Source organism: Terrapene carolina, unplaced genomic scaffold, assembly GCF_002925995.2.
Source record: "Terrapene carolina triunguis isolate 2854851 unplaced genomic scaffold, T_m_triunguis-2.0 Scaffold62, whole genome shotgun sequence".
Classification (NCBI taxonomy): Eukaryota; Metazoa; Chordata; order Testudines; family Emydidae; genus Terrapene; species Terrapene triunguis.
This window is the reverse complement of record NW_020664413.1, coordinates 31,606,259-31,632,729: the sequence shown is the minus strand read 5'-3', so window position 1 is coordinate 31,632,729 and position 26,471 is coordinate 31,606,259. Positions and strand designations below refer to the sequence as shown.

Here is a 26,471-nt window from a genome sequence, read left to right as displayed (position 1 = left end):
ATTGGGCTATTTGCCCTTGGAAACTGGCTTGTTTTATTGGAAAATGAAGCCATTTTTCAACTGAAAAGTTTGCAGAACATAGAAGACATATCAATGAACTGTGCCCAAATTCATAAACATCATGCGGGCCCCCTCAAATTTCACATTTAGCGATTTGCAGTAACAAGTACACCATGATATTATAAAGTGACAGGGAAATAGTAAACCTGAAAGTCTTTAATTTGAAGGGGAGGTGGGAGCTCGTGGTTGGCAGGTTGCTAATGCACCGGAAATTCTGCTGCTGAAGAAACAAAGACAACATGTTGGCTGTGTTTACTTCTAAAGATGGTTGCTATAGGTTCCATGCACCTAATCAAAATAGATTTCCAACCCTGAACTGAAACAGTATTCCGTGGTATGTTTACCGAGATGCATGACATGAATGTTAAGAGCCTATGAATTCAGATGCAGAGGGATTCCCAAAAACTGAAGGTCAGCATTTTGTTCTTGGGTTTCTGTTATATGCTCTAATAGTTTTGTTGTGTTTTTCCAGTTTCAGCCTTCTGACCCTTACTTTGCATCTGATAATATTAGCTACTACAAAATTTTAAGCAATACAGAGGGCTTCAAGCACATCCACTATATCAACAGCACAGGGGTGAGTAATAACTCTTAGGATAGTCACTGCTGATTTACATTTCTTCAGGCCAAGTTGGAATTTACCTTTCTACTTTTTGTCTCCCCTTGTTTTTAGAGCAGAATACCTATTACACATGGAAAATGGGAAGTAATCAGCATAGAAGCTGTAACCAATGACTTTATGTGAGTATTGTAAGAAAAGCAATTTAATTACAAGTCTTTACAACATAATACAGGTTAGTTACTGTTGGAGAGCCCACTAAGCGTGTATCTGTATCATTTGCCTAAGTACCTTTGAAAATCTAACCCTTGTGAATAGGCTGGAAGAAAGACCCACCCCACTTGTCTTTGTGGAGGTAGGGGTCCATAAAAGTTTAGTGGAACATAAAAGACTCACTCAGATGTGCACACACTCACGGTTCCCAACACCAAACTCTGCATGCAAATACTTCTAAATTTGGGAAGATATTTTCGATCTGAACTTTGCAATGTGGTCCTATCTTTGAGATACATGTATACACATGCACACTGCTATATGTATTTGACTGTATGCTTTTCCTATAACATATTATTAAAAGATACTACAGTCTCTGTGAAACACTATGCCCTTTCTTCACATACAGACCAGAAATTGTAGGGGAGGGGGGGAAAGCAGCAGTTGCACTATTTTTTCTGCTTGATTTGACTGTCTAGGGAATATTTAAGGCTTAAGCCTACTGACTCTAAGAGAAGCTGTGCCAGGTGCACTTTCCTTATTTTGTTTTAGAAAAATTCTTATTTTGTTTCAATCTGTTGCTCACATAAAACCAGAAATGCCTCTTTTTAAGATGGCCCAGCTCATTTTGGATGTGTCCTTCTGTAAAAAAAAATGTTTAGCCTTTAGTTCAGAGGGCAAAAGTCACCTTAAGTAATTATTAAAATTCTAGTGAAAAATGATGCGTTCTTTACCACTTACTGCATAACCAGTCTCTGTCAAAGCAGCCCACATGAACAAAAAGAAACTGAATTCAAATTATTCTGTTCCAGTTCATGACTAGCAAGAACTATAGGAATAGTAGATGCAATGTGTACCATGTATAAAATATGATGAGCCTGGTCCTCGTCTCACACTGGTATAAATCAAGTGCAATTCCATCTTAGTCAATGGAGATAAACGGATGTGGTGAGAGGAGAATTGGACCTATACTGTATTAAATGTGTGCGTGTGTTTGTCAATCACAATAAATAAGGCATCTGTTAAAATAAATATATTTAGTTAGCAGTATATAACAGAGTAACATTACATCATCTAAAGTCCTGTTCAGTCATTTACTCTGTGTAATGTTCACGCAAAGACAAAGAACTTTAAAGCTTCTCCAGTAGATCTTACTTGTAATGAGGCCTCCAGATGATGTACAGGGCCATTTAACCCACAGATTCCTGCATATGTTTTGATGCGAGCCTATTTAAGTTTTTAAAAAATCAATGTAGGACAAGTGACGGCATTGTGCTTGCAATACAAGGTGAAGTCCAGCTCATGCTATGGCTGGCAGCATATGAGCTAGCTTGACCGTGGGTCATTGTTTATCATAGCCTCTAGCCTCTTGTGCATCATGGCTGGGGCCACCTGTCTTCTCTCATAGAATTTGACACTTCTTGCACATTGATTTCTTGCAGCTAATGCCTGTTTTTAAGTTCAGGTACAATAACAACTCCTCTAATACGCACATCTGGGTGGTGATGAGTAAGTAGGAAAGAAACCTGCCCAAATTGTGGTTCCCATAGAGAGAACTTGGAGGTCTGGCAGTTTGGGGCAGGTAGAAACTCTTGTAAACTGAACTGTATTGATCTGGCGCCATTGATCAATAACTATGGAACACCATGTGATCATTTTTATTGAGTCACTTCTAGGTTCTAGCTACCATCAAGAATTGCACTGCTGAGGCTCTAATGACCAATACCATGAAATTCCTATATAGGACAACATTCTATCCCAGGACATGCATGCACAGTTCCCACTAACTTCCCAATTCCCCTTAAAGTCAGTGGGATCCAGAATGCTTTCCAGGGTGCTCTTTACCTACCTGGAGTTACAGGAATGTTGGAATAAAAGACTGTTACTAATCAGGCTGTCAAGCAATTAAAAAAATTAATCGTGATAAATCGCACTGTTAAGCAATAAGAGAATACCATTTATTTAAATATTTTGGATGTTTTCTACATTTTCAAATATATTAATTTCAATTACAACACAGAATACAAAGTGTACAATGCTCACTTTATATTTATTTTTGATTACAAGTATTTGCACTGTATAAAACAAAAGAAATTGAATTTTTAAGTTCACCTAATACAAGTACTGTAGTGCAATCTCTTTATCATGGAAGTTAAACCTACAAATGTAGAATTATATACAAAAAACTGCATTAAAAACCAAACAATGTAAAATGTTAGCGCCTGCAAGTCTACTCAGTCCTACTTGTTCAGCCAATCACTCAGGTAAACAAACTTGTTTGTATTTGCGGGAGATAATGCTGCCCACTTCTTGTTTACAATGTCACCTGAAAATGAGAACAGATGTTTTCATGGCACTGCTGTAGCTGGCGTCACAAGATATTTACATGCCAGATGTGCTAAAGATTCATATGTCCCTTCATGCTTCAACCACCATTCCATAGGACATTTGTCCATGCTGATGACGAGTTCTGCTCGATAACAGTCCAAAGCAGTGCAGACCGACACATGTTCATTTTCATTATTTGAGTCAGATGCTACCAGTAGAAGGTTGATTTTCTTTTTTGGTGGTTCGGGTTCTGTAGTTTTTGCATCGGCGTGTTGTTCTTTTAAGACTTCTGAAAACATGCTCCACACCTTGTCCCTCTCAGATTTTGGAAGGCACTTCAGATTCTTAAATCTTGGGTCGAGTGCTGTAGCTATCTTTAGAAATCTCACATTGGTACCTTCTTTGCGTTTTGTCAAATCTATAATGAAAGTGTTGTTAAAATGAACAACATGTGCTGGGTCATCATCCAAGACTGCTATAACAAGAAATATATTGCAGAATGCAGGTAAAACAGAGCAGGGGACATACAATTCTCCCCCAAGGAGTTCAGTCACAAATTTAATTAAAGCATTATTTTTTTTAATGAGCATCATCAGCATGGAAGCATGTCCTCTGGAATGGTGGCTGAAGCATGAAGGGGCCTACAAATGTTTAGCATATCTGGCATGTAAATACCTTGCAATGCTGGCTACAAAAGTGCCATGCAAATGCCTGTTCTCGCTTTCTGATGACATTGTAAATAAGAAGCATGCAGCATTATCTCCTGTAAATGTAAACAAACTTGTTTGTCTTAGCGATTGCCTGAACAAGAAGTAGGACTGAGTGGACAAGTAGGATCTGAAGTTTTACATTGCTCTGTTTTTGAGGGCAGTTATGCAACAAAAAAAATCTACATTTGTAAATTGCATTTTCACAAAAAAGAGATTGCATAACAGTACTTGTCTGAGGTCACTTGAAAAATACTATTTCTTTTATCATTTTTACAGTGCAAATATTTGTAATAAAAAATAATATACACTTTGTTTTCAGTTACAACACAGACTACAATATATTTGAAAATGTAGAAAAGCATCCAAAATATTTAACACTTTTCAATTGGTAGTCTATTGTTTAACAGTGCAATGAAACCTGCGATTAATCACGATTAATTTTTTTGAGTTAATCGCATGAGTTAACTGCGATTAGCCCTAGTTACTAAACATTTTTTCCATGAAGAAAGAGTCACAAAACAGTAACTGCTGTTTTGAAAATTGCTCTTTTCAAACTGTTACCGAGAGAGAACCCTACATACTAGCTATTTTTTATTTTAGTAACTTAGCCAAAGTGCTAAACGTATTGAGCCAGATCCTTGGCCTGGCTTGATGCCCTTTTCGCTACTTCAGGGATTCAAAGTTTACTTAAAACTGCCTTAAATGGGCAGCTGGGGATTCCCCCAGCAAGAGAGAGTTCCTGCATAATCCATGTCCTGCCACTTCCTCAACATAAGGGATGTGTTGGAGGGGACATGGCCAGAGCTGTTACAACAGCTCCTAAGGGCAATAGAGACTGGTACAGCTAATGCTGAGGCTGCTTTAAGTTCCAGCAGAGGCCAGATTGTTCCCCAGCTGCCTCCAGGATGGGTGGAAAGCCCCACCTCATCATGTGTACCAAGTGCTGTGCCAGCACACCCAAGATTCTGTTCCATAATTTAAAATATAGGCCAAAATCAAACCATATCTATTTTTTTCTGCTCCTACATAGACTTTTCTGAACTAACTTCGGCTCTATATCAGTCAGTGTGGTCACCCTTTGTTCCTTGTTTTGTTGCTGATCTAATCGGCTATTCTGGTGTTTCCTACATAGGCAGGTTCTCCATGTGCTTTGGAATCTCTGATCTAGGCCTGTAATTTCACAACACTTGGCCTCCAGGGTTATGCTTGTTCCTTTGATAGGCAATCCCAACTATAAAGACACAATTTAGGTACTTCTGAGTAGTGTTTCTGTCTGCACTCAGATACTCAATGGCAGCATTCAGTATGACATTGTCTGTGTCAATCAGACAGTAGCATGACAAATGCAAGCCAGGACTTAATGAAATCTGTGAAGGACTCTCTTCTGTCCCGCTTCAACAATCCTGGAATGCAATAAAATCAGTGAGGGGGGCCAGCCTCACCTGTTTTCATGGCACTAACCATGAAAGGAGGATAATAGTCTGGCTATACCGAAAGAAGGACAAGAGACATTTGATATGGCCGTAACTTTATTATTAAATGTCTGGGCCTATCCAGCAGATAAAAGTGTACAGTACAGGTAACACCATGTTTATTCTGTAATTACCCGGGGGGGTTCTGCCAGCTCCCCCTCTTTTTCCATCCAGGTCCCCCAGCCAATCCATTGCTGGGACCTTACCAGCCACCCCCCTCATAGGAGGGTTAAGGTGGGCTATAAAAAGGGGGTTTGGCTCCCTGCTGTACCAATCATAGGAGCCCCAACTCCCCCCCCCCCATTCTGTTCCTTTAATGAACAGCTCCAAGCCATTTATCCGGTCACTGTTTCCCTTCCTTATGGAGTACCTGCACTGGACATCCGCCCCACACTTACATCATGAGTTGCGACATACAACCTACCACCCGTCATGCCATGCATAGAATCATAGAAGATTAGGGTGGAAGAGACCTCAGGAGGTCATCTAGTCCAACCCCCTGCTCAAAGCAGGACCAGCCCCAACTAAATCATCCCAGCCAGGGCATTGTCAAGCCGGGCCTTAAAAACCTCTAAGCATGGAGATTCCACCACCTCCCTAGGTAACCCATTCCAGTGCTTCACCACCCTCCTAGTGAAATAGGTTTTTCTAATATCCAACCTAGACCTCCCCCACTGCAACTTGAGACCATTGCTTCTTGTTCTGTCATCTGCCACCATTGAGAACAGCCTAGTTCCATCCTCTTTGGAACCCCCTTCAGGTACAGGGTGACCAGATATCCCGATTTTATCGGGACTGTCCCGATATTTGCTTGTTTGTCCCACATCCTGACCGATGTTCGGTTGGGACACTGGACAAACAACAATTTTGCCTTGCGCTCTGGCGCACAGGCGGAGCCTAGAGGGGCTCTCGCCCCCCCGCCCCAACTCCGCCCCCTTCTTCCCCCAATGGATCCCTCCCCAAATCCCCATCCCCAGCCCCGCCCCCTCACTGCCCCATTGGATCCCGAGGCGGGCCCGGGGAGGAGACGCCCCTGTGCACACGGGCCATGGCCGGCCGGTGCCAGGAGCGCTGAAGTGCAGCGCGGAGGCTGCTTCAGCCCTGCAGCCCACGGGGCAACGCGGTGGGTCTGGGGGCAGCGCGGAGCCGGCAGGGCCCGGGTGGGCGGCACGGCCTGGGGGCGTGGGCCGCCCGCCGGAGACACGCGGTGGAGAGGGGCTACGGGGGCGAGACTTGTCCCAGGCGGGGCGGCCGGTGGACAGGGGCAAGGAGCCGGCCAGGGTCCCCCAAACCGATAAACTTCCCCCCGCTGCCGGGGAGCCCCGCGCCTCTCCCACTCGGCTGCGCTCCAGCGGCTCGCCCCACCGGGAAGGAGCCGCTGGAGCGCAGCCGAGCGGGAGAGGCACAGGGCTCCCTGCTGGCGGCGGGATGCGCCGCATGTGCCTGGGGCGGGCCGGGGGGCTGGAGGCTCCGTGGGGAAGGCAGTGCGCGCGGCCAGGGCGCTGTGTGCTGGGGCCTGCTAATGCCCCCGGCTCCTGCGAAACTGCTTTTTTTTTGTGTGCTCCGCCCCCGCCACCCCCTCCCCCCCACCCCCCGATATTTCATCCCTGTGATCTGGTCACCCTATTCAGGTAGTTGAAGGCTGCTATCAAATCCCCCCTCACTCTTCTCTTCCGCAGACTAAATAAACCCAGTTCCCTCAGCCTCTCCTCATTAGTCATGTGCCCCAGCCCTCTAATCATTTTCGTTGCCCTCCACTGGACTCTCTCCCATTTGTCCACATCCTTTCTTTAGAGGGGGGCCCAAAACTGCAATACTCCAGATGGGGCCTCACCAGTGCCAAATAGAGGGGAATAATCACTTCTCTCGATCTGCTGGCAATGCTCCTACTAATGCAGCCCAATATGCCGTTATCCTTCTTGGCAACAAGGGCCCACTTTTGACTCATGTCCAGCTTCTAGTCCACTGTAATCCCCAGGTTCTTTTCTGCCACTTAGCCAGTCAGTCCCCAACCTGTAGCAGTGCATGGGATTCTTCCATCCTAAGTGCAGGACTCTGTACTTGTCCTTGTTGAACCTCATCAGATTTCTTTTGGCCCAATCCTCCAAGTTGTCTAGGTCATTCTGGACCTTACCCCTATCCTCTACCTCTCCTCCCAGCTTAGTGTCATCTGTGAACTTGCTGAGGGTGCAATCCATCCCATCATCCAGCTAATTAATTAAGATGTTGAACAAAACTGGCCCTAGGACCGACCCCTGGGGCACTCCGTTTGATACTGGCTGCCAACTAGACATCAAGCCATTGATCACTACCCGTTGAGCCTGACAATCTAGCCAGCTTTCTATCCACCTTATAGTCCATTCAGCCAATCCATACTCCTTTAACTTGCTGCCAAGAATACTGTGGGAGACCATATCAAAAGCTTTGATAAAGTCAACGTATATCACATCCACCGCTTTCCCCATATCCACAGAGCTAGTTATCTCATCATAGAAGGCAATCAGGTTGGTCAGGCATGACTTGCCCTTGGTGAATCCATGTTGACTGTTCCTAATCACCTTCATCGCCTCCAAGTGCTTCAAAATGGATTTCTTGAGGACCTGCCTCCATGATTTTTCTAGGGCCTGAAGTGAGGCTGACCGGTCTGTAGTTCCCTGGATTCTCCTTCTTCCCTTTTTTAAAGATGGGCACTATATTTGCCTTTTTCCAATCATCCGGGACCTCCCCCAATTGCCATGAGTTTTCAAAGATAGTGGCCAATGGCTCTGCAATCACATCAGCCAACTCCCTCAGCACCCTTGGATGCAGTGCATCCGGCCCCATGGACTTGTGCATGTTCAGCTTTTCTAAATAGTCCTTATCCTGTTCTTTCACAACTGAGGGCTGCTCACCTCCTCCCCATACTGTGCTGCCCAGTGCAGCAGTCTGGGAGCTGACCTTGTTTGTGAAGACCGAGGCAAAAAAAACATTGAGTACTTCATCTTTTTCCACATCATCTGTCACTAGGTTGCATTCCCCATTCAGTAGGGGTCCCACACTTTCCCTAACCACCTTCTTGTTGCTAACATACCTGTAGAAAACCTTGTTACCCTTCACATCCTTTGCTACCTGCAATTCCAATTGTGCTTTGGCCTTCCTGATTGCACCCCTGCATGCTTGAGAAATATTTTTATACTCCTCCCTAGTCATCTTTCCAAGTTTCCACTTCTTATAAACTTCCTTTTTGTTTTTAAGCTCACCGAAGATTTCTCTGTTAAGCCAAGCTGGTCGCCTGCCATATTTTTGCTATTCTTTCTGCACATCGGGATGGTTTGTTCCTGTGCCCTCAATAAGGCTTCTTTAAAATACAGCCAGCTCTCCTGGACTCCTTTCCCCCTCATATTAGCTTCCCAGGGGACCCTGCACATCAGTTCCCTGAGGGAGTCAAAGTCTGCAGGAACAAAGCCCTCTCTGAACCCGCTGTGGGGAAGGCAAAAAAACCTCAACTCCATCTTCGCCAATCTGGTGTTTCACCACCTAAAGGGGAGGGAGGGTAGGTGCTGCCTCAGGCTGCTCCATGTAAAAGGGGGCTTCACGCACAGGGCTGTCCCTTATAAATCATTTTGCCCATCCAGTGCCCAATGGATGAGTCAGTGTCACCACACTGGCCCCTTGTCCCCTTTTTCAGCAGTTAGCCTCGCTCTCCCACACCAGCCGTAAAGCACTGTTCCCTTTGTGGCCAGACAGACAAATTTCCACCGACTTAAAGGTGCGGTGCAGTCATCAGGGTGTATAGCACTCCTTGCAACTACTGCGTCCAAACACAAGGTATTCTCTCTAGTTGAGGGTCTGCCTTCTTGCTGCTTCCCCTGAAATTGCATTAATCTCTGCGAATGCTATGGCAGGCAGAAATACCACAATGTGTGAAGCAAGTTACTTGAGTTTGGCAACTTTGAATATATAAAAATAATACAGTGACAGTTTGTTTGGATAGATATAAATATGAGCACCACATGATATCTCATATACTTACCTACATTAGGGAGAGTTACATTAACTTCTCTAAATAAAAAATTTGATGCATAAAAATGTAATTAAGCAATATCTAAATGATCATTTTATGTCTTGTGTAAATACACCATAAATAACTTACTTTAACCAGTGTGTTTGTTTTATAGATACTACATCAGTAATGAATTTGGTGGAAAGCCAGGAGGAAGAAACCTTTATAAGTATGATGCTTATTATATTTCCAAATTTAGAAATGAAAAGAATATAATGAAAATTATAGACAAGTTTAGTGATTAAGATATTCAAAATCCATTGATCCTGAATAAAATGTACAGTTCTGTGTGGGATAGTTAATTAAAATATTTTAGGAAAACAAGCTATTAAATAAGACGTTGTGTTATAGAGAATAAAACAATTGATTTAGAAGATGAAAAATGCTCATTATAATATTAGTATTTTAGAGTTTTGATTATGATGTAAATTGCAGTATTGCCTGAACTCTGGAGTGCTAGTTTCTGGTTTTGCTGCCATTAAAATCAACTGAAGTTTTGCTGTTGACTTTAATGGGAACAGGACTGCACCTTAATACGGTATATAATGGCATGTTTGTAAGAAAATCACATCATAATGCGAAATGCATTGTTACTAGGGAGCTCTGTTCTACATAAATGCTTATGCATGGTTTGTACAGAGATATGTCTCTGATGTAAAATAGACAAATTCCATCTGGCGTTGTTTAGTCACCTGACAACTGTGGTGACTGAATGGATGTTTTCAGAAATGTCATTTACCTTTGAAATGAAACTTTCCATCACTTTGCAGAGTGTTGGTTGGAAATGGTCCAACCACACCTAAGTGCGTGAGCTGTGATCTGGACAAAGACAGATGTCAGTATTATTCTGCATCCTTCAGCAATGATGCACAATATTATCTGCTGAATTGTTATGGTGAGTATGACCCAAACTAATAGATGCGAATGTGACTCAGTATTTAATTAGGAGGGGTTCAACCAACGATGTTTATGGTACATGCTAAAGAACAATGTTATGTGTTCATTGTTGTTTCTTTGGACTTATGCAGTAATTAACAGCTGCCTGTCCTAGACTCTAAGCACCCATCACTCAAATTATAAGAATAAAAATAAAATGGAATGATAGCTTACCCCAACAGTCAGCAGAACTCAACCCCCCAACAAAACATACAATTCCCCTCCCCCATGCAGATCTAACCTCCAGCAAGCCCCATCTCTGAAGCCACCTGTGCAAACAGATGCATCTTGCAGCATGCTCAAAAGGACAACAGATTTGGGTCAGTGGCATGTGCCAGTGCTGATGGCTCATTTCAAAGAATGAGCTACTACCAGCCCCCTCTCTTCAATTCTGAACACTTTAATGCCCTCAAGTATCACAGAGGTGACACTCTCACTCCAGAAGTGGAATGTGGACAATAGTTTCTTGCCTTCTTTGATGACTGGTGGTTCACGGGGAATCAGTGGCAGAATTCCATAGGGAGACTTGTTTATTTCTCTGAAAGGGAAGATGCTGCTGTAGAGAGCTGTATATTGTGGAAGCACTTGGATGTTCCTTTGGGAGCAAGGCCAGTGATTTACTTTTTAGGGACGAGAAATCCTCAGTGAGTGTGCTTAATATCAGGGGAGAGATGGTGAGCCCGTTAAAAAGAGTCCAAGAAATATCTGAACTCACCTCCTGAGTCACTGACCTACTGGCACACATGCTGGAAAGTGATAGGGATGAATTAGTTAGTTCAGCGAAAAAAGCATCTGAATCACCCAAGTTCTGAACTGCACATTGTTTTAAGGTGCTGAAATCTTAAGCCAATGCTTTCGCATTTCGGGTGTCTCTCAAACATGGGAGGGGGGATCCTGGGGCTTCTGTGGAAAGTAGGTGGAGGGCCTTTGGGGAGACTCTAGGGGTCTCAATGATGGTCCTTAAAAGGTTCAGATACTCATCCAGAAGTTCAGATACTTTCCCAAGCTGAACATTTTGGGATCACACTCTCCTAGGGTATGTCTACACTACGAAATTAGGTCGATTTTATAGAAGTCAATTTTTTAGAAATCAATTTTATACAGTCGATTGTGTGTGTCCCCACTTAAGACCAGTAAGACCATTAAGTCGGCGGAGTGCATCCACAGTACCAAGGCTAGCATCGACTTTTGGAGCATTGCACTGTGGGTAGCTATCCCACAGTTCCCGCGGTCTCCGCCGCCCATTGGAAGTCTGGTTGAGCTCCCAATGCCTGATGGGGCAAAAACATTGATGTGGGTGGTTCTGGGTAAATGTCAGTGGTATGTCATCTGCACAGGTAACCCAGGAAAAAAGGCGAGAAACTATTTTTTGCCGTTGCTTTCACAGAGGGAGGGGGGTTGCTGACGACGTTTACCCAGAACCACCCGCGACGCTGTTTTTGCCCCATCAGGCATTGGGAGCTCAACCCAGAATTCCAATGGGCGGCAGAGACTGCGGGAACAGTACAGTAAGCCAACCCTGTACACCATGTTGTCAGTTGCCCCCCCTCCGCCCCACCAGTGAGAGCAACCTTTTTTCCATGCAGACACCATGCCATGGCAAGCATGGAGCCCGCTCAGCTCACCGTCACCGTACGTCTCCTGGGTGCTGCCAGATGTGGTACTGCATTGCTACACAGCAGCAGCTCATTGCCTTTTGGCAGCAGACGGTGCATTACAACTGGTAGCCGTTGTCGTCGTCTCCTGGGTGCTCTTTTAGCCGACCTCAGTGAGGTCGGTCGGGGGCGCTTGGGCAGACGTGTGTTAGTGTTACAGGATCACGTTTAAAAAGGCATTCAATTAAAACACAGATGTTCTTTTGTTGCGTCAACAGGTCCCGGCCTGCCCACTTCTATGCTGTCCAGAAGTAGTGACGATCACGGTATTTGATCTTCTCTATTTTCAATTGCAGCGTGTGTCTCTGTGTGTAGCGGATATGTGGTTCCTTTAGTCTTAGAGTATTTTAACTTTTGACAGTCAATCATGTCCTGGCTAATTCTGAGTTTTTCCCAGTAGAATGAGATAAAACACACTGGAATTCAGTAATCAGACTTGCCATTTATTTCTGTTGTTGTTTTAACAAGGTGTATTGATTTTCAGCAGTGATTTAAATCAGTGAGCAGGAAAACTTGATTTAAATAATAAATTTTACTCTTGCTTTTTACTTTTTAGTTATTTTCCTAAAGCAAGGTTCATTCTCATTGGTTGGTATAACCATTAAATGATACTGATTTGTAACTAACTGTAGCCATTACAATAAATTTGATACTTCTTTTTGCTAACCAGGAGGATATACTATATCTATAAATAGATATATAAGCAATTATATAGCTCAACATTTTGTTCAGATTCTTAAATTTCACATTTTTATTATGTTAGAAAATAGTGCATTTCTTGTTTACCAAGTTTTACTGATAATTTCTGCCAAGGTGCGTTTGGATGGGAACTAGAATTCAGTTAAAAGTGTACAAAACCAGCCCTGATAAATTGTTTTTATATAAATAAAACTACCTTAAATGTGTTGGATACAAAAGGAACAAAAGCAAGTTTATTAAACCATGTTTTGCATTTCAAACTGATTTATTAAACAAAGTACATATTAACTGCAGTTAGTGGGAGCTGTGATCGGACGAACCTGCAGACGCTGCAGGTAAACAAACCGTCCCGGCCCGCCAGCGGATTTCCCTGACGGGCCGTGTGCCAAAGGTTGCCGATCCCTGGTCCAGCTTGTGACCTCAACCAAGGCTGAGGTGTGAGTTAGGCATCAAACTGTTCAGTGGTTTCAGGACTAATGCAGCTATGCATGTGCCCAGTGGTAGAAATTTAGGTGTATAGGGGACTTAACTAGTGGAAATGTAGGTGCCTTCACAGTTAGGTGGCCGCTAAGCAGGGGCTTTATGGATCTAAATTTTGGATTTAGATGTCTAAAGTAACACGCACCTAAGTTCTGCTTGTGAATCTAACCCTATACACCCATCTGCATCTTTAGGTGCCTAATTACCTTTGAAAATCTGGCCCCTTGTGCTTCAAGGTTTTATAGCATTAGTAGATCTCATCTTCTCTCACCTGCTTTTTATTAATGGATTGGAAAAGGAAAAGAAAGTTTCCTGCTTTTTTCCCCAATACCCAATCAGTTTCTCAACTTTGAATGAACTAGTCCAAATGAAAATCATATTGTCTGTGCACCTGCTAGTTAAACTGACACCAAAAGTACTTAAAGCAAAAGTTCTTCTGAACAACAGAAACTGAAAGTGCATAAATTTAGAAAAATATAAATACCAGCATTTGCTCTATTAAAAAGACTGAAAATAATATAAATATTTAATATATTACATGAAATTGAGTTGACCTCAAAAGTCGAAGTGTTTCCCCCTGATTGTGTATATAATTTTTAAAAAAGCAGCAACCTGTAACTCGTTAAAATTTGAAGAGGGCTCAATGATGCAGCATATTTTTATTTATTTAAATTATTTTAATAGATTATAGTAAATTTTGGTCTTAATATAGCTTGTCAATTTCAAATTGAATTTTAAACAGGTTTATTTTTAAAAAAGAAAAATGTATTTAAATTAAAAAATCATTCATTTTTATCCACCATGTTATTTAGTCATCAGAATTCTGGAAAACAACACAGATTTGGACAGTATGTTGATGGATATTCAAATGCCTTCCAAAAAAGTTGACACCATTACTCTGAATGGATACAGTAAGTTAAAAATATGTCTTAATTCTTTACCATTTTTAGGAAAGATATAATACATTTTAAAAATACCGGGCTAGAAACTTTCTTAAATATATTCTAATTGAAGACTAAGGCTGTATTTATTTCGGTTCTTAAAACTTTTAGTTTAGTTTAGAGAGAATGTGTGTAAATAGTGAAATGACAGCACCGTTGAAATTACACATAATAAAATCAGCTGCTACCCTTGACAAATTGATTTTGTAGAGTGTGTATCATTATGCTTTCTTTATGATGATGCTGTGGATGACTGCTGTTTTAGTTGATAATATATGTGGTGGGGTGAAGAGTCAAAATTAAAGGATAGAAGTGCTGCTATGCCAGAAAGCTCATAGTAGAATTTTAATTGGTTTAAAGAGATTACTGGTTTATGTTAATTTAAAGGCACATTTAATGTGGGTGGCTTGTGTTTGAATACAGAGATCATGGTAGAGTGGTACTATGATTCTTCAAAAATAGATGCAGGATATAAATTTCTGGAAAACTTTTTGGGGTTATTAAGGCCCCCAGTTCAGCAAAGCACATAAGCATGTGTGTAACTTTGAATATGTGATTAGTTCCATTGAAGTCAGTGGAATGACTCACATGCTTAAAAGTATGTATATGCTTGAATACTCTACTGACTCCAGGCTTTCTGAATAACAGTATAACAATGTGTTAGTGCTTAAAGAATTTGTTTTAAGTGGTTATTATAGATGTTAGCTATGGGGCTAAATTGCCCACTCGGTGAATTCTCCACTAATGCTTTATGAATCTTGCTGGTTTGGATTTGCATGGTGTCAAGGAACCCAAACCAGCTGTTTAGGTTCATGGCCCCTTAAGTTTCCTTGGAGTCTTGCCTTGAATTGATACAGGGTTGAGGAGCATTGATAGACTATGAGAAGTATGCACAGTGCCTTCCTGGACTATTCTTCATTCCAACCGTAGTGTCAGCCTCTCGTTTTATGTGACACACATTCACTCTGCTCCACAAAATGAACATTCTTACAGGAATCAAGTTTTACAAACTTCTCTTTGTTGCACTTTTTTGATACCTCCCTCCTCCCACTGTTATCTCATGAATATTATAGCTCTCCTTTATCTTTGTGTTTCTGTCTTTTATTTCTAGTGACACTTTTAGTAGGTTTAAAGATGGAAACTACCAGGGAAGATGGAGGTTTAAAGATGATCTTCATGCTATCAGTTGTGTGTTCATCTTTTTATTCCTTCTTCCTCTTACTACTTCATCTCTTCTGGGTAGAAACTGTTGGGTAAGGGGAATTTCCTCTTCTTTCTTTGTGTAGTACTGAAAAAAAATCCTATTAATTTAAAATTCAGATCCAAATATCCTCTTAAATCCATGTGTCTTGTACATCTCAATGAAGATGCCTATACCTACATCTACAGAGCACAAAGATGAAAAACACTTTCAACAGCATATGACCCAGGGTCTTAATTTTTGAATGTCACTTAGCACCTTTGTATTTTAACATCATGTGTAGTCTGAACTCTACAAACTCCTGAAACACTTGGACTCTAACCATTAGAACACAACACATTCCTACAACACTCATTACACTCTGTGTACAACATCCATTCCTGTAAAATCCTTCAGTGAACAAGCAAACCACTAAGTCTGCAGCACTCCCTATATCATTCACAGTCTGCACTTAATATGTTTGGTTAACTCATCTCAGCCCAGCTCTTCCATCACAGTTCCAAGAGGAAAAGCATGGAATTGCATTGCTATTACCTATGGTGTAAATATAATAAAACATATTTCTAAGATTTTGTTCATAGGCCATTGAACAGTTCGTTGTTCCACACTTACCTGGGAAGTTCATAATTTCCACTCAATTTCCTCTCTCATTTGGGACTTGGGGGCTAGAAAGTTGACTAGAAAAGCATTTTCTGAGCTGATACCAGACTGGCAGCACACCACTTTGTCAAGATTTCCACATTAAATGTAGACTCAACCACAGAAAACATTCTGAGAATTTTTTTTAAAAAAATTGTAACTACCAGCTTCAGAATTTCTAGTGACTTAATTTTAAACTATGAAGACATTATGAGTTAAGGTTTCTAATTAACCTAGTAAATCTAAATCTAGACTCATTTGTTTTAGGGCATTTTTGAATAAAATAAAGTTTTTTGTACAATTTTTTAAAAATTAATGGATGACTCAAATGTACTTTACTGATCATGTGAACAGTGCAGCTATATGTTAGTTATTCCATAGCACAACTAATACAAATCAAACTTCTTTTTTTTACTTTTAGCATTGTGGTATCAGATGATCTTACCTCCCCATTTTGATTCATCAAAGAAGTACCCTCTGCTCCTTGATGTGTAAGTCTTCAAGTATATTAGCATTGTAATCACTTTCATTTCCTTCAAAGACTTCTAATAACTTCAAAAAACACACAAGTAGCCTTTAAAAGTGGGTTTAAGAGACAGAGAAACCATTGTGAATCCCAGTTTTCTACAGATTGTCATGTGATTTGTTCTACAGTGAACCTCCTAAGCATGTGCACTGTCAGATGCTGCAAGGTTTAACAAGGGTATCTGTTGTTTATGGCACTGGATACTCTTCAGGCATGATTCTGTGCCCTTTCCATGAGGTGCTGAGTACCCTCAGCTCCCACTGAAGTCAATAGAAGTTCAGGGCACACAAGAGTTCCTCATTATCTTGGAGGACCAGGCCCTGTTTCCAGATTGTTCTGAAAACAGCTGACCATAATCCTTTTGCATCCTGACCCAAAATCCATTGAAGTTAATGGATAGACTCCCATTGACTTCAGTGGGCTTTCGATTGGACCAATAATCATACATATTAGAGGCAACTGACTAGAAAACTGTAGCTAAATGACAAATTTGTCTAACTTTTGCTGGTTCCAAAACCTAGAAAAGAAATTTGCTCTTCAGGTAGGTTAGGTGTATGTAAGAGAACTGTATTGTACAGGTATGTGATAATCTCCATATTAACAGAGAAATCAGGCCAAGGAATTCATAAGCAGAAAAAGGAAGACACATTCACTGGACCTTGAATATATTCTCTTTGTTCCTTTTCTTCCTCGCTCTCTTCTGCTCATTCTAATGTATTAACAACATTAATTATTGTTTCTTTAATGAGAATTACTGAAATTGGCTATTTATAGAAATGGCTAACACATTTCCATATTTACTGAAAACTGGCTCCACAAGGAGAATAGCATAATTCAGGAGTTATATTGGTTTCCTCTCAACATAGAAATCAGTTACCTCTTTTTCTTTATTTGATAACATTGGCTAGAATTATTCATTATTTGCCTACTTATAGTTGTAATGAACAGTAAATCCCCCCCTTCACTTGTTAAAATTCAAAACAAAACCCCTGTTCTCTCATTGACTGTCATCTGGTCCTTTGTGAGTATCAACCTTGTTTCATACAGTAGGTTACTAATCGTATCATTGTGAAGAATGAAGTGTGTACTCTCCAGAAAGATTATGGAGAGCACCATTTTCAGAATAGTAAAATAATGAATTCACATCAATAACCAGATCTGTACACATCGAAGCAATGCTGCATGCAGAGAAATCCTACCCTTGAAGAGACCTTCAAGGGTCTCTTGAAGTTCTGACATATGTATGGCTCGGTTTTGAAAGTGAAGTGCGTAGACATATGAGGTAGATAATGAGGTCCTTTTATTGTTCAGATTTTTTGCTGTTAATGCCTATTTTCCCTTTTAAAAAGGCTCCTCTTTTTCCCCCAAAAGGGAAATAGAGTTGGATAGCTTTAGGGCCCAGTCTTGCAGGTCTTACTCATGTGAGGTCTCCCATTAAGAATAAACAAGACAGCACACAATGAATTCTTCAGAAACAGAATGCTAGATTAGTAAAGATGATGCTTGCTAATCTATCTAATCTAACCATATCTGTCTGAGTACTTATGCAGCCCCATGTCTGAAGTACCTGAGTGCCTTCAAAGTACTTAAAAAACAGAAAGTACAATAACAATCACTTCTCATTTCTCCCTTCCAAGCCTGCATGAGAAATAGTTTAATTAGTCTACAGGGTGGGTTTTTTTGTTTTTAAATTTCACTGATGAGTCACTGAAAGTGTGGTGAAATGACATGGGGTTTTTGTTTTGTATTTTCACAAGTGAAGGCTGTTTACTGTTGATTTAACATTTTAACGAGACAAATAATGAATAATAATTAAATGGAGCACCAGAAATAGATTCGTTCAGTTAAACAATAGCATCAGTTTGAAACGAAGTGGCAAAACAAAGAGAGAGGGAATTTTCTTAGGATTGTTACTATAGTGCAAAACAATTGAATTCCTAAAGAAGGGCCAGGTCCTGCAGTGCTCACTCATGTGAATATTTCCACTAAGACTGCTGCTCTTACCCAGTAAAAGCTGGGATTTGCGGTAAGCAATGGACGGGTTTCACACATTTCTGATGCTCAGTTTAGTTATTAAGTTTGCCTGTTCATGATTTTCAGCAATAACTGTATCACATATTCTTTATGAGAGAATAAATGAACAGCAGATGTTTGATTCCTTTGGGATTCTTTCACAGCTATGCAGGACCTTGCAGTCAGAAAGCAGATTATGCCTTCCGTATCAATTGGGCTACATACCTTGCAAGCACAGAACAGATCATTGTGGCTAGCTTTGATGGCAGAGGAAGTGGCTACCAAGGAGATGAAATTATGCATGCAGTAAATCGAAGACTGGGAACATATGAAGTAGAGGATCAAATCTCAGCAGCTAGGTGAGCACACAGTGGACAGTTTCATTAACTATTATAATATTTGCTTGATGTCCCAACTGTTGAAGTTTTAAGAATGATAAACCAAGGCACCCTTCTTTCTATTCAACAAACAACTCATAAAACAAGGAACATCATGACATACAGTGAGGGGAGAATCTGCTTCATCAGCAAAAACTTTATTATAGTGGTAATATTATAGAAGAGAGAAAGGATAATCTTGTCACTATAGCATACAACTCAGAGTCAAGAGACCCAAGTTCTAATTTGTCCAGAAACTTCCTTTTGTGACTCTGTGCTAGTAGTCACGGTGAAATTTTCAAAATGTGTATGTTTACTATATACCATCTCCTAATCATTACCTTACTAATATTTAACTGTTTGCTGATGACCAATGACTTTTTGACAGGGAGCACAAAAAACAGACTATATTTTAAAACAAATTGTGTTCAGTTCATCAAGACTGATTTCTGTTTGTATCTGCTGAGCTAATAAGTGTTTTCACCTGTAGTCTCGTTCACCATATACTGGTGGACCTAGTTGAAGTAAATGAAATTGCACCAGTATCATTGAGAGGTGAGATAGGTATATGTCATAGAGCTGGAAGGGACCTTGAAAGGTCATTAAGTCAAGTCCAGCCCCCTGCCTTCACTAACAGGACCAAGTACTGATTTTTGTCTCAGATCCCTAAGTGGCCCCCTCAAGGATTGAACTCATAACCCTGGGTTTAGCAGGCCAATGCTCAAACCACAGAGCTATCTCTCCCTCCAGTGGTGAAAAGGAATTTATGTGATTTGAGTTTCAGGGATTGTTTTTCAGCCCTCATCTCTCCTGTAAGGACCAGATGTAATCGCTGCCCCTTACCATTTCATATCTCTAGGGCTGCCAATATCATACCAAAAAATCATCTAGGCTAAATCTGAGCTGAGCATTTTTTTTTACAAAGCTGCCAGGTTTTGTTTTCTGTCAGTGACACACAAAAAACCCTTCAAACTCAGCAGATTTTATGAAGTTCAGAAAAAGGTGAAACTTTACATTTTGTCTCAAGCAATCACTGGGCCATATGGTTCAGCCATAGCTATATAAGTTAAAACGTCAGCATATTAGAAAACAGGGAATTGCATGTGATTACTAATACTCTAAAATCTCTGCAATCTAGTGAGTGTTTGATTTTTGTTTGCATTTAGAAAATTTTCTGAAATGAGCTTTGTCGATAAGAACAGAATAGCTATTTGGGGCTGGGTGAGTATTCAGATTACTTTGACTGATGAATCTCTAGTAGATAATTATAAAGACTTAGCTGTTGTGTCTTTTACTCTACACACTAACTACATAATATGAGGAAGTCTGCACTGATGCTGCTTCTTCTGAACATATCCTATGGACAACAGGGAGAACTCAGTTTACAGAGCTATCAAATTGGCAGCTCTTCACTAAGGCCTTGCTTCAGCAAATTTTTAAAGCACATGCCTAAATTGTAATTCTTTGAGTGATGGTCCCTATTGTAGTCCACTGTGGGTTATGCATGTGCCCAGAGCCGGAGAATTTGAAAGAAGTGTCCGTTGGTCTGTGCATGTGCCCTGGCTCACCTCCTGCTTCTTTCTGAGGGGATAAAGGGCAAGGTGAACTGACCAACTCTCCAGTTCCTTCTCATTGCCGCATGTCTGGGTTGGAACCTCCAGTGTCCATAGCTTTGGCTTTTTCCCTACAAAATAACAATTGAATTTAGCCTTGTAAATAGTTTTTACAGTTTGGTGTTTTATTGATCTCTTAGGGTTTAGAATTAGTCTCTTCAGTGGAAACTGCCCCTTCCACTCCCGTACCCTGTTCAGGTACCTGCCTGTGCCCAGGACTCTAGGCTTCAAACTCTGTGCTTCGTGCCTACGATCCTTCTCAGTCAGCAATGACCACCAGCGCTGCCTGTACTGCCTTGGGGAAGCTCACATCACAGTGAGGTGCAGTATCTGCTGATCATTCCTCAGCTGTACCCAAGAAAGTTGGGAACTTTGTCTCCACAAATACCTCATGGAGGAGGCCATGAGGATCTAGTGCCTCCTGCTGCGAAGTCTGACTCTGATGCAGGAGAATCTACCCCCACAGACCCCCCAGCAGGATCTTGTCAGGAATCCAGGAACCACTCTCATCATAAGCATGAGACTAAGCTTTCCTCTAAATCCACTTCAAAGAAGTTGGATTCAACTCACAGCAAGCCCATCAGCTCGGCCCATGGGATCTTAGTACATCCTAAGTCTCAGAGGCATGACAAGTAAGCCCATAAGCATTGGGCTACATAGATACCTGACCACGATCCATCAGTACCGTCATATTCAGCACCTCCCAAACCCTGGGATCTGCCAGCTCTGATGAAGACCAATCATCATTAACTTTGCCTATCCATAGCACCGTCATCTTCAGCAGCTACACAGTTTCCTGCGGCTCCAGTGGCTCGGACAAGTAGAACTCCTCTGACCCGGGGGAAATCTGAATCCATTGCTACTCTAAAGGACATTTCCAGTGTCCCAGATCTGGAATCCCCTCCTCCATCGGGTGCCTCCATCTCCAGAGATATAACACCACCACCAAGGGAGTTGACCACTGGAAGGAGCTTGTCACCTGTCCCATGCACTGAATGCAGTTCTCCTTCAACAGCACTGACAGTATCACTACTGGAACCGGAATCGGCCTTCTCTTCATCAATGAACCTTTTTCCCCCCATCCTACATATCCTCTGGTGCCCAAAAGACCTGCACCAGTTTGGGACCAACCTCTGCCTCATCTAACTCAGTCCTTGGTACCCCATGCCATGGGGGCCTCCACAACCACCTATTGATCCTTCTACTGGCCAAACTGGCGGCCTTGGGACCAGTACCCTCCTGCAGAGTCAATCTGATCTGCTAGAGAGTCAACCCTTGCCTCCCCTCTAAGGGGAGGCTCAAATCACATCCTGGATCCTACAGAGGAGGAGGAGCATTATGCACCAGATCAGGCAGTTCTGCCGGAACCAGTAAGACGGCCATCTTCATCTGTGGATGAAGCAGTGACCCCTACATCTCCTCCTTCCTCTGATGACCTCAGACAGTTCCAGGATCATCTTCTCAGGGTTGGTGGAGAATTCTAGATTCCTCTTGAAGAGGTCCTGGACTCCCAGCACAAACTCTTAGGCATCCTCCACTCATCTGGATTCAACAGAATAGCTTTCCCTGTTAATAAAGCCATACTGGAGCCAGCTGGGATAGTTTGGTACACCCCCTCCACCTGCGCTCCCACCCCCACAAGGGTGGAGAAGATTACTATGTGTTGGCCAAAGGGGCAGAATTTTTGTTTTCTTACCCTGCTTCCAACTCACTGGTGGTCTAAGCTGCTTCTGAAAGGGCTAGACAGCAACATCCACAGTCTACTCCTATGGATAAAGAGGGCAAATGCCTGGACCTGTTGGGGAGAAAGGTCTCATCATCTAGCCTCCAGTTCAGGATAGGCAGTTACCAGGCACTAATGGCTAAATACAACATCTTGAACTATGCCTAGTTTGCAGAGTTTGACAGCCTTCTGCAACAGGACAGAATTCGTTTCCCAGTTCTGATAGATGAAAACAAACTGATAGATAGGACTGATCTCCAGTTGATGCTACTAATACGTATTCTAGAGCTATAGCTACTGTCATCATCATGCACAGGGAGTCATGGCTCCATGTGTCAGGATTTCCAAGGGAGGTCCAGAATACCAGAGAGGTATTCCCCTTCAATGAATTGCAGCTCTTCAACTAAAAGACAGACAAGTCCTTCCGTACCCTGAAGGGCTCTAGACTACCCTCTGTTCACTGGGGATATATACACCTGCCCCTAAGAGGGAGTGTCACCACCCATCGTTTAGACCTAGACATGTGTCTAAGCATTTTTTCCACCAGAGGCCCTATGAACCACCACACAAGAGGCAGAGGATTCAAAAGATTCGCTTCCACACATCCTTTGCGGCAAGCACTGTATCTCAGTCTCAGCCACCGGCTTGATGTTATTTTTGACTGGTGCATGAGAACCGCAAAACACTAAGCCCAACATCTCCTGACCCCAACCCCACCACCCCACACACATACCATTTGGGGGTTGTCTAGAAGTCTCTTTCAACACCTAGAAAGCAATAACAACAGTCAAGTGGATGCTGAATGTAATCCAATCTGGCTATACGATAGAGTTTGCATCCCTACCTCCTCCAAAATCCTCCTCCCCACACCTCCTTCAGGGCCACGCATGAGGGTATTCTTGAGCAAGAGGCGAACCCCCTGTTGCAGTGAGGAGCAATAGAACACATCCTTCCTCAATACCAAGGGAATGGGTTTTACTCAACTTACCTCCTGGTACCCAAAAAGAAGGGCAGTTAACAAACACTCCTTGACTTCCGCCATCTCAACTACTTTATTCGCAAACTCAAATTTTGCATGGTCATGTTGGCATCTATAATCCCATCTTTAGAACAGGGCATTTGGTTTATGACTGTCAACATGAAGGATGTCTGTTTTTTCACTTAGACAGTCATCCCATTTATAGACAGTTCCACATATTCATGGTGGAACCCGACTATTTTCAGTACAGAATGCTCCCTTTTGGAATAGTGACCACCCCCAGAGTCTTACCAAGATATTCTTGGTAGTAGTAGCTCATGTAGACGTGGTGGTCTCATTGTCTTCCTGTAACAGGGTTGCACTCGCCTCTCACGAGCACTCCCTGGCCAAGTGTGTGTGCCTGCTCTCTCTCTCTCTCTTTGTGGTGGGTTTCAGTGACTCAGCTCTCCGGCCAAGTCATACACAGTCTGTCTGTGAGATAAAAGCAACGCAAGCCCCTTTCGGGGTACAAGTCCAACAGGGGCCTCTCTCAATGCCCTCTGTAATGTCTCTCTCAGTTTGTCCCTGCTCCGGAATAGAGCATTGCCCCAGGGCTCCTTTCCTGGAGGCAGTGTCTTCGCCCTCTCAGGGCCTTTCTGGCCCCCAGCTCTTCAGCTGGGCCACTATGGTTCAGTTCCCCTTCTGGGGTGCCTCAAAGTCCAGGCCACTTTCCCAGTGGCTGGTGGGGAGGGACCCAGGCCCGCCCTCTACTGCAGGCCCCAGCCCAGGGACCCTATAGATAGCAGCCATTCACAATGTCTCTTTAAATAAACTGCGTTGCTGCTATAATTCCCTGAGTCAGTTCCCTATGGCTCCCGCACATTCTTTACCCTTATCTCAGGGCCTTGTCCTCGTGGAGTCCCAGCAGCCAGTCTGGAGCACCATCCACTCTCCTCCAGCTCTAGCAAAAAACTGAACTTACTCTGGCCCTGCAGCTTTTCTTATACTGACCGGCTGGGCCCTGATTGGCTGCTTCCCACACAGCCGCTCTACGCAGGTTGGCCACCCTTTTCTGGGGCAGGGTGTGGCAGGGCCACAAGACCTCCAGCAGGGGGCCTCAGGGCCTAGTCCACCCCGTCGCACTTCCCTTATCTCGACGACTGGCTACTTGTCACCAAGTCCCTCCAGGAAACCTATGAGTCAGCTTCTGTGATGCTGCATCTCCTCTCCTCACTGGGAGTCAGTGTAAATGCTGAAAAATCTATTCCCACCCCCTCACAGTCTCTGGACTTCTTCTGGGCTACCTTGAGTTCTATCATCGTAAAGGCATACTTGCCCAAGGACAGTGACTGTGAACAATATCATAGTGCAGATTGAAGGCAACCCTAGAGTACCAGTCAAGACTTGTCTGTCTCTCCTAGGCACATGGCCTCATGCACCTACATCACCCCATTCACAAGACTCCACTTTCATTGCTTTCAAACATGGCTGCAGTTGATATATTCTCCAAACTGCTATCCCATAAACCTTATGGCAACGTTTCCTGCCAGGGTTCGGTTGGGGAGCCCACTTGAACAGCTGCACAGAACATGGTACCCGAACATCTCAAGATTCCAGGATGCACATCAGTGTCCTGGAGTTGCAAGTAGTCCAGAAGGTATGTGAGTCCCTACTTCCATTCATCCACACTCACCATGTCCTTATAATGCCAGACAACGTTATGACTGTCTTCTACATCAACATGCAAGGAGGAGCGCGATCCATCTCCCCGTGTGCAGAAGCAGTCAGCCTGTGGAGTTGTTGTGTCAGCAGTTGAATCACCCTATCGGCAGCTTACCTATGGGGAAGCAGAATGTGCTTGTAGACTCTCTCTCAGCAAACATGTCATAATCGACCATGAGTGGGAGCACAACGATTTGATATTATGCAATATTTTCACTCAATGGGGAGCCCCAACCAGGGTTCTTTTCACCTCTCAAAGGAACAGGAAATGCATCACTTATTGCTACACAGGAGCCCTAGGTCACAACTCCCAGGGCAATGTTCTGCTTCTTCCTTGGTCAGACCAGTTCAGCTGTGCCTTCCCTCCACTATCCATCCTGTCAGGAGTTCTATGCAAAATCCAGCTGGACGGGGCATGAGTCATCCAGATCTCCCCTTATTGGCGCAGACAATTTTGGCTTCCCATCTCCTATGCAAGATCAAGCACCCCAATCTGCACCCGCTCCACCTCCAGGCTTGATATTTAGATAAGCATCTTCCTTAGAACGTTCATGCTCCACAGCCATGCGAGACATACTTTATGATAGTAGGAAGGACTCTGCTGGAAGATGTTATCTAGCTAAATGGAGATGCTTTTCTTTTTGAGCACGTCAAAGGAGCATTCTCCCAGAAACTGCAGATAGTCCTCTCATCTTGGACTACATCGTCTCGCTGAAGACATCAGGCCTGTCCATCAGCTCCTTGTGAGTCAACTTGGTGGCAATCAGTGCATACCATCCACCTTCTCAGACCTACTCAGTCTTCTCACATCCACTGGATAGCTGGAAAGGCCTAATCAGAATCTTCCCACCTATTCAGAAGCTCCTCCCCAGTGGGACCTGAACCTTGTTCTCAGTAATCACAAGGTCCCACTCCAAACCTTTAACTTCTTGCTCCATGTCTCTCCTTTCCTCATAGCCATCATCTCAGCTAGAAGGGTTGGCAAGCTTGCAGCGATGATGGCAGATTCTCCTTACAGTATATTCCGTAAGAATAAGGTTGCATTATGTCTACACCTCAAATTCATCCCCAATGTAGTTTCAGAATTTCACCTTAACCAATCAATTCACTTACCTTTGTTCCTCCCAAAACCACACGATTCCTTAGGGGAACGAAGAATCCACTCCTCCTGTGTTTGGCAGGCCTTGGCCTTTTATCGGCAAAGAACAAAACCAATCAGGAAATCCTTGAGACTGTTCATCGCTATCGCAGAAAGAGTCAGGGAGCACGCCATTTCTACCCAGATAATCTCCAAATAGCGTAGAATGCCTCCAGAGATCCATCAGGTATCGTACCTCCTGTCCTTCCCCCCATGGAGTGAGAGTTTATTCTTCTACTGGAGCACAAGCAACGACTATGGAGATGCCCCTCAGCGGACATGTGGGGCTCCATTCACACATTCACAAGACATTATGTCCTGGTGCAGGACTTCTCTGCTGATGCCTCCTTTGAGATGGTGGTCCTCCACTCAGCTCTCCCACCTGCATTCTCGCACACTCATCCTACTTAGGTACTACTTGTCAGTCACCTTCAGTGGACTACAACTGGGACCATCTCTCGAAGAA

The 26,471-nt window shown here is 42.9% G+C and overlaps 1 protein-coding gene across 1 annotated transcript in view; it reads left to right on the top strand.

Moving 5' to 3' along the window:
• Window positions 1–26,471, top strand: part of DPP4 (dipeptidyl peptidase 4) — a 78,187-nt gene that overhangs the window by 39,888 nt on the left and 11,828 nt on the right. The window contains exons 13-21 of the mRNA XM_024203766.2: window positions 533–637; window positions 734–801; window positions 9,500–9,553; window positions 10,155–10,279; window positions 12,194–12,241; window positions 13,967–14,065; window positions 16,357–16,426; window positions 18,639–18,833; window positions 20,018–20,072. Coding sequence (XP_024059534.2) covers window positions 533–637; window positions 734–801; window positions 9,500–9,553; window positions 10,155–10,279; window positions 12,194–12,241; window positions 13,967–14,065; window positions 16,357–16,426; window positions 18,639–18,833; window positions 20,018–20,072 — 819 coding nt within the window. The remainder of the gene's footprint in view (window positions 1–532; window positions 638–733; window positions 802–9,499; window positions 9,554–10,154; window positions 10,280–12,193; window positions 12,242–13,966; window positions 14,066–16,356; window positions 16,427–18,638; window positions 18,834–20,017; window positions 20,073–26,471) is intronic.